The 9,033-nt window shown below is 53.9% G+C and overlaps 1 protein-coding gene across 1 annotated transcript; it reads left to right on the forward strand.

The window, feature by feature from the left end:
* Window positions 1–3,560: 3,560 nt before the first annotated feature.
* On the forward strand, window positions 3,561–7,783 carry LOC140604624 (ral guanine nucleotide dissociation stimulator-like). The gene is made up of 6 exons (XM_072775883.1): window positions 3,561–3,744; window positions 4,132–4,242; window positions 4,846–5,039; window positions 5,614–5,673; window positions 6,574–6,767; window positions 7,005–7,783. The coding sequence occupies exons 1-6, from the start codon at window positions 3,607–3,609 to the stop codon at window positions 7,511–7,513; spliced, it is 1,206 nt and encodes a 401-aa protein (XP_072631984.1). The 5' UTR covers window positions 3,561–3,606; the 3' UTR covers window positions 7,514–7,783.
* The last annotated feature ends 1,250 nt before the right edge of the window (window positions 7,784–9,033 follow it).

Raw genomic sequence — 9,033 nt, forward strand, 5'->3', positions numbered from 1 at the left:
AACTGGAGGTTGAAACAATTGTCTTGCCAGCCGCAAGTCTGCAAAGAGGATTCTACTACTGTGCAGTCAAACAAAGCGTATTACCAAGTATCATCATCAGCTATGGTTATTGACATCCATCAGATGGGAACTGACCTTGCCCTATAAATGAAAAATAATGGCAAAAAAAGAGAATAGTACACATTCATTCACTTAGAAAAATTTTGCTAAAGCTTTTTAAAATAGAGATAGTAGGGGCACCTGGATGGCTCAGTTGGTTAAGCATTCTACTCTTGATTTTGGCTCAGATCATGTCTCAGGGTCATGAGATGGAGTCCCATATCACTGGGTGTGGTTCCTGCTTATAATTCTCTCTTTCTCTCTCCCTCTGCCCCTCCCTCTCAACTCCTGTGGTTGCTCTCTCTCTCTCTCTCTCCCTCCCTCTCTCTCTAAAAATAAATAAATAAAATAGAATAGAATAGAAATAATAAAAATAATGTAAACTTTTCCCAGAAATTCAGAAAACATAATTATTTAAAACATCTTATAATAATAATAACAGAAATAAAATAATGGATAAAAATAAAAAGTAGAGTAAATCCATTGTTAAGTATATTTATTTAAAATGTTTCTAAATATAAAATATTAATAAAATAAAATGATTAATTTCTAAATGAAATCTTAATCCACCAAATCTCATCAATCTTAATCCACCAAAAAGGAAGGAGAACAGAAATTTGAATGAAGCCTTATTATAATGAGAAAGGTTGTAGATCTATAAACCTACATATGTAGGAGATTATGAAAATATAAGAATAAAACTTTGTTAATTATTCTGATCATTTAGAAAAAGCAAATATTTCTAGAAAACTTACAATTTATAAATTCAGATTCCTTGTAGTTGAAAAACTCTGAATAGACCAAAACATTAATATAATACTTAGTTTACAGCTCTAAAAGTCATCTTTGGACTTGTGGACTTAATAAAAGTTTGAGATGAAATCCTAGTTCTACGTCCTGCTCTTTGTAAAACTCTGATGAGGTACCTTTTCCTCAATTTCCTCATCTATAAAATGGGGACCATGATACCTATTTTATAGGATTGTCCTGAGGAACAACTGCATTGAGTATCTAGGAAGCGGCACTGTTCTGTACGGTGTGGTACATATAGGAGTCTATTTCACGGTATGGTTAGATGCTTTGGTAATGGATACAATGAAAATTGAAAATGTGTCGGGTATCTTGTCAAGTAATTATCAGCAATTTCTGATCTTCCTTGGATAAATGTCTATTTATATATCCTTTGCCCATTTTTTTTAAATTGAGCTTTTTGTACTTATTATTGACTTATCAGTGCTTTTCATATATTCTGGAAATAAGTTTCTCATTAGGTATATGATTTACAAACATTTTATCCCATTATATGGATTGCTTTTTTATTTTCATTATTATGTCCTTTGAAGAACAAGAGCATTTAACACTGAAGTCCAGTACTTTTTGTGCCATATTGAAGTATTCTATGCGAAAATCAAGGTCAAAAGATTATCTGCATGTTTTCTTCTAAGAGGTTTTAGTTTATGTCCTGCATTTAGATTTAATCCATTTTGAGTTAGTTTTTGTATTTGGTGTAAGGTGAAGATGCACTAAACCGCTGAGCCACCCAGGGTGCCCTCTCTTTCTTAGTAAACAGAAATTTCACCACATTACAAACAGAGTATTCACAATCACTTGTAAATTTTAATTAGCTTAGTCTAGACCCCCCAAGTGACTCAGGGGTTGAGTATCCACCTTCGGCCCAGGGCCTGATCCTGGGGCCCTGGGATCGAGTCCCACGTCGGCCTCCCTGCATGGAGCCTGCTTCTCCCTCGGCCTATGTCTCTGCCTCTCTCACTCTCTGTCACTCTCATGAATAAAGAAATAAAAATCTTTAAATCAAAACAAACAGCACAAAATAATTTGCTTAGGCCTTTGCTGGAAGGTGCTGCTTGTTGCTCGACTTGTGTTCCGTGGAGTCCGTGAGGCACGATCATCCTCACATTCGAGGCTTGCCGCTTTGTGTCACCGATGTGCTCCTGCCTCTTTATCCCTCTTCCTGCTTTTGGGTTTGATGAATTATTTTTTCATGATTCTATTTTAATTGCTCCATTTTCTCCATTCGAGATTCAGCTTTCTTTCTTTTTTTATTTAATGATCTTCAATGATGTTGCTTCTCCTCTGCCAACTTCCTGGTTCTGCACATGTGTCTGCGTGTGTGTCCGTGTCTCTGTTTCTCGGTCAGTGTGCGTGGACACACCACATGATTTCAGTTCAGTCGGGGTCAGGCTGGAGAGTCAGGGCCTCCTGTCTACGTTCAGTTCTGCGACTGACGGCAGGTTTCCTAGGGCCCAGGTCAGGGCGACCCACTGGGGGCACCGCCGTCCACAGCTCACCCAGGGGAAACGAGGGAAGGGCCCGGAACGCACGACAGGCAGGGGTTCAGGATGAGGACGGCCTCACCCCTTCTAGGCCAAGACCCCGACACCTTCTGTAGGGTTTGCCTTGGATTCAGGAGCCTAGGATCGTGGGGAGCTATTGCCCATCCCTGCCCCGGGGGGACTGTCATCTTCTGGGCCTCCAGAATGAGGGTACCGGTGCCCGTGTGTGTGTGTGTGTGTGTGTGTGTGTGTTTGAGGAAAATAATCCCTTTATTTAAAATACCAAAAATTCCAACTACTATAAGATACCGCATGTAAAAAACAAGACATAGTCTTGAGATGTAAAGGACACTGTCCCTAGAAAGTGCCTCTCTTTTTCTATTATTTTTTTTTCAATTTGGCTAATGGTGTCTACTGACACATATTTGGAATGTAATCTATTTATCAGCCAGCTGTTCTGGCCCAATGTGGATTTAGGATTTTAAAACATGTGTGGCTTTAGAGCTGTATAATAAAGTATAATCTTAAAAGTATCTTTTTAAAAGACTCTTATCATTGACATCACTGGTGACACCAATAAATAGCAGACATTGTAATAAGTAGTTTTTTGCAGTATTTTACAGCTAAACAGCCCTGCCATATAGGTAACATTAGTGTGTTAGTCCTGTGCACACAGGACCTCGTGGGCCTGGACGCATGTACACACCAAGGAAGAACGTGTGGGTGGAGGTATGTCCTGCAGGTGACACCCGCCTCCAAGGTCATAGATATGAGGCCACAGTGGCCTGGGGACGTCTGGGGGAAGCACCCGCTAGGATACCCCTGTCCCACAGGCAAGATGCAGACCATCCCCGACGGGCACAACGGCTTCTCCGGGGTCAAACCGGGGAAGACTGGACAGTCGTGTCTGAACCCAGGTGTGTGTCCGAGCTGGGGCCCTGGGTGCACACAGTCCTTCCCTGGGGCCTGTGGACAGGGGTGTGGTTGTGTCCCTGTGTGCACAGGCCTTCGCCTGCAGGGAGGGGGGGCGTCGGCAGCACGAGCGCTGCCCCTGCAGCTTCCTCCAGGAGTGGGTCAGGGAGGGGGTCCCAGGAAGTGAGGTCACTGCCGTGTCACAGAGCCCAACAGAACTCGGAACCCCAGTAACCAGGCACCCGCATCCAGTGCAGCCCCAGCTCAGGCTCACTTGGCTGGAGACATCTGCTACTGGAGGATGTTCTCTTGCTGCCGGCCCACCTCTGGGGGCTCTGGCTCCCAGGAACCCCAGGGGTGCGGCTTGTTCCTATGCTGTAGGCAGTGGCTCCAGCATAGGTACCAAGGCGTCAGGGCGGTGATCAGGAGGCGCCGTCAGGTAACACAGCGCAGGCCAGGCCAGGCCCCCTGTGCCACCATCCTGGGAGCCCCATCCCCTCCTCCTCAGGTTCAGGGAACCAGGGATGTGTGGGCAGGTCCCATCCAGGCTGGGGGACGCTGCAGGGTGGCAGGTTCCCCGGGGATCCCTTCAGGGTCACCCTGATGTCGAGGTGGGCAGGGGGGAAACAGGGTTCCTGAGGTCCTCTACCCGCCCCAGAGTCACCCCGAGGCCCTGCAGCCGCATCCCTTTCCTCTCTCCAGGGGTGGTGGGTGCCGCCTGCACTGTGGGGTGTCTGGGTGGAGGCAGCTGGGGGTGCGGCCCAGCCGAGGGGGCCAGACCGGGCGCTGAGGCCTCCTGCCTGGCTGCCGGGCACTGTCTCCACAGAGCTCCACCCGGGACGTGGGGCGCGAGCGGGAGGAAGGGGTCGTCTGCCCCACCGCCTCCAGGAGCAGGGAGGTGCCCTGCGCAGCTACCAGAGGCCAGCGCGGGCTCAGGGTGAGTGCAGGGGCTGGGCCCCCCCGACACCCGGGCCCCGATGCGGCAGGAAGGGCCCCGGGTCCCAGAAGCCAGCCTGCTACCCCCTGGGCCCCCCGACACTCCTGCTCCCACATGAGTCTGGATCCCCCCCTCCCCACACCTGCCCCCATGGCCCTGCCCCTGCCTGGGCCAGATGCAGAGTCCCTGCGCACAGATGTGTGGGAACATCAGAATAGAGCCCTCAGGGGAGGCCTGGTCCCCCGGGGGTTAGCGCCTGCCTTCCCCCAGGCCTGATCTCCGAGGCCCGGGATCGAGCCCCGCCTGGGCTCCCTGCACGGGCTGCTTCTCCCTCTGTCTGTGTGGCTGCCTCTCTCGGTCTCTCTCTCTGTGTCTCTGGAGGTCCTTGTACTGATCCAAATATTTTGAACATTTATCCTCTGAGATTGTTTCTCTATTGCATAGTTGGTCCTGTTTGTGTAAGAGACAGGCAGGGAGCTTGAGCGGGAGAGGGAGCCCCAGCTCCTCAAGCCCACGGGGCCCCAGCGCAGGGCCTGCCGGGGCGGGATCCCAGGCCTCCTGGCGGCTCCCTGCAGGCTGCACGTCCCCTCTGTCCCACCTCAGGGTGCAGGGGCCGCGGCCGGGAAGGGGCATCAGATCGTCCTGACCAAGCTCACCCGGACGGAGCTGCTGGAGTACAAAGTCCGACAACTGCTGCTCGCCTTGCAGCGCAGGGACGTCATCTACATCTTCAGCTTTTTAGAGGATTATCGTACATTCGCCACCACGGACGAGGTGCTGGACCTGCTGTTCACCGAGTGAGCACCTGCCCCTCCGCAGCCCAGGGCTGGGCCACCTGCTGCTGGGGAGGCTGGGGATGGTGTGAGCTTCCCGGCCTCGGGCTGCTCCCCCGCCTGGAGCAGGGTCCCCCAGGGCCTAGCGGGGTCCTGGAGGGCAGCCCCGGGGCCCGGCCTGTGGCGGGTCGGCCAGAGGGGCTGTGCCTGTGCTCAGCAGCCGTCCTCCTCCCCGTGACCAGGCCTGTGCCTCCTCCCTGCCCCCCCCATCACCAGGGTCCTGAGCGGCCTGTTTCCCCATTGAAAGGGAGGTTTGAGAGTCCATTGGGGGTCTGTGTCCTGGGGCAGCCAGACTGGGGGACCCCGGGACCCCCCAAGCCCACTAGGATATGGGCCATGGGCCTGGCCGGACCCTTTCATGCTCAAGCCTTCAGGAGGCCCCAGCAGGTGCGGGCGCTTCTCCGGGAGCTGCCCGTGGCCTCACGCACAGAGCTGACGGCCCCCGGGGCTCCGGCCTAGTCGGGGTCAGAGGGTGACAGCCCCCATGATGAGGTTGCATCCACAGGACGATTCATGGGATGTCCCCGCCCTCCTCTAGGTATGGGTGCATCGCAGATGCGTGGGGTAACAACGATGTGGTCCTGCACTGCTGGAAACTGTGAGTGACTCCGGCTCCTGCAGGAGGGCCTTCCCTCTCCAGGAGGGCAGCGAAGGGGCTGTGGGGCGGTGGGGGGGCTGCCCCCTCACCCCACACATCTGCAATTCCTGTGACAGGGAAAAGGTCTAATGCCCCTTCTGGAAAAGAGCGAAGGAGAGCGGTGGATGGGGTGTGGGCTTGGTGGGAGAGCACTGGGACCCCTCAGGGAGACCTTCTCCATCCCCCCCAACCCTCTCTCTGCCCCACACCTGGGACCCAGAGCAGAGGGGGTGGGGAGCATCGCACTCCCCAATCTGGTGGCACCTGGACCCGGGGGCACAGCAGGTGCTCAGGAGGGCCGGTGAGGGCTCCCGGACCAGGCGGCCCCCGCCCCGTGGGAGATGGGAGATTAGAGTCAGTGGAAGGACACCCCCGGGGTCCCTCGGGAGGGAGGCAGCCCAGAGCCACAGGAGGGAAGGTGGCGGTCCTGGGCGGCTCCTGGCAAGGCCTGGCAGGACACAGAGCCTGAGCCCTCCTGCCTTGGAGCTTCCCAGAGCGACAGTGTGTGCAGTGAGGGCAATGACAGGCCAGACGCCCCCCGTCCCCCGATGCCTGCCGGTGGACTCAAGGGGCAGGTGGGCAGGGACCAGGCTGAGGAGGGAGCCCCGCTTCCCCAGGAGAGACGCTGATGGTCACCCCACTGGGCTTGGGCTCCCCGCACAGAGGCTGCATCCCAGCCCCTCCTCGGGGAGCAGGCCTGTGGCAGGCAGGACCGCCAGGTGGCAGGGGCACGAGGAGCAGGACTGGCCTCCGACACCCCGCGCGGGAAGCCGGGCCCCGGGTCCTGCAGGGCTTCCCCGGGACACCTGCATGTGACGGAGCCCTGTCTTCTGACACCTGTGCCCGCCTGTCCCTCCCCAGGGCCATCTCCTTCATGATGGAAATATGGTTGAATTATTATGGGGACGACTTTCATCAGTTCCCAGAATTTCCCTCCCTTATAAAACTCCTCCAAATACTAAGACAGCACATGCCAGGCACAGATGCGCATCTCCGGGCCCTGCGTCACCTGAGGCAATTCAGACGCCTCCATGCAGCGGAGCGAGAGGCTGGGGGTGAGGAGGACTGGGGGTGGCCGAGCTGGGGACAGGAGGGGCCCGCGGATGCAGCCTCCGTGCAGCTGGGCCAGGAGCAGGGGTGGGCTCACACCCCACCCCACGGGCTGCAGCCTGGGGACACCTCCCAGGGCTCTTGCCCTCACACACGGGGAGTGGTGGGAAGAGTGGCCTTGATTTGGGAGGGACGTGGACAGTCCGTCCTGGTGGTGATACTTTGTCTTCTTGGATCTACAGCTTTGGCCCGAGGAAAACACCCTGAACCCACTCTGCAGCGCACCCCAGCTCCGACCGTGGGGCCTGCTGCCCCGTGGGGCCTGGCTGCTGGGGCTGAGGGCTTGGCCTGCGATGAGCCGCCTGCTGGGGAGGCAAAGCCCCTGCAGATAGTGGTCACTGCTGCCCTGCAGGAGTCCCCTGCACCCCTGGGAGCCCTGGAGGAGGAGCAGGCGCCACCCCCTGCTCTCGAGGTCGTGGATGTGCCCCAGCCACCTCCTAACTCGATGGAGCAACTGGCCTCGGGGATGGAGCAACCCGTTGAGCCACCCGAAGAGCCCGCCCCAGCTCCCACTGTGGAGCCTGGGGAAGGTTCAGGGTCTGAAGGGATAGTGGCTGCTGGAGATGAGGACTTGGTCAAGGCAGAGATGCTGGTTCCTGAGGTGAAGGTGGTGCACGTGCTGGTCGAACCTATGGTTCCCTGCCCCGATGAGGAGGAGCCACCTGCTCCCATGGCCACCCCGGAGGAGTAGGCCCTGGTGCCTGCAATCGGGGTCCCCAGAGGGCCAGACCTGCAACCTGCCTCCGGAACAACCTGCTTTGACCCGTTAGCAGCCCCCTGACCACCTCGGGAGCCCGCCCCAGCTCCCACCGCGGGGCTCGTGATGGCTGCAGCCCAACAGGGGCTTGCCCTCACCTGTTATTTCACTGTTTCTATATTTTGAGTTTTTCTTTAACCTTTAACCTGTATAATGGCTTATAGAGTTTTATTGTAATAAAGGATAAGTTAACTTTACACAAAATTGACTCTGATGCTTTTAAATTACACAACATGGTACTTTAGGTCCATTCACCCAGGACACCAGGGGACACAGCCGAGGATCCGGGGCTCCCCCAGGACAGGCAGAGGCTGGGAGGACACAGGACAGCCGGGTCACTCCTGCAGCCAGGCCCAGAGCTGTGCAGATCGTGCCCCTACCCCGGAGCACCCAGTCCCGTGTGCTCTAGGAGCTGCAGTAGTTACTGTGGGAGCTGACTCCAGGTCTGGACAGCTGGCCGCCGCCACTGTGGTTGTCCCTCCTGGTGTCACCCTGTACCTGGGCCTGAGCAGGGGCCTCACAGGATAAAGAATCCCACTGAACTGTAGACCTGGCAGAGGGCTGGGCAGCTCCCCCAGGTGCACACACCTGAGAATCAGCACAGCAGGCCCCTCCCCCAGAAGGCCAGTTGGAAGGTCAGGGGAAAAGCAAGTTATTGACCAAGCACCACTGGAAAGTTCCAGGGGAAGTCGAGGGATTTACAGTATATAGAATCAGAGGATACTCCCTTTGTTCTTTCTTTCCTGTTTGTTTCTGTTGTTTCCCCACCCCCTTTTTTATTCTTTTTTACTTTGTTTTTTCTGTTTTCCTCCTTTTTCCAGTACAACATGTTGTTGGCCACTCTGCACTGAGCAAACTGACTAGAAGGAAAAACTCACCTCAAAACAAAGAATCTCCCACAGATCTCACAGAGAGAGAAACAGTCCTCTCTCCCACAGAGTTACAAAATTTCGAATACAATGTCAGAAAGCCAATTCAGAAACACAATTATAAAGCTACTGGTGGCTCTAGAAAAAAGCATAAAGGATTCAAGAGACTTCATGACTGCAGATTTAGATCTAATCAGGCCGAAATTAAAAATCAATTAAATGAGATGCAATCCAAACTAGAGGTCCTAACGACGAGGTTTAACGAGGTAGAAGAATGAGTGAGTGACATAGAAGACAAGTGGATGGCAAGGATGGAAACTGAGGAAAAAAGAGAAAGACAATTAAATGACCATGAAGATAGGTTAAGGGAAATAAATGACAGCCTCAGAAGGAAAAATCCACGTTTAATTGGGGTTCCCGAGGGCGCCGAAAGGGACAGAGGACCAGAAAGTGTATTTGAACAAATCATAGCTGAGAACTTCCCTAACTTGGGAAGAGAAACAGGCATTCAGATCCAGGAGATAGAGAGATTCCCCCTAAAATCCATAAAAATCGTCAACACCTCAACATTTAATAGTGAAGCTT

This window comes from Canis lupus, chromosome 15 (assembly GCF_048164855.1).
Source record: "Canis lupus baileyi chromosome 15, mCanLup2.hap1, whole genome shotgun sequence".
Classification (NCBI taxonomy): Eukaryota; Metazoa; Chordata; class Mammalia; order Carnivora; family Canidae; genus Canis; species Canis lupus.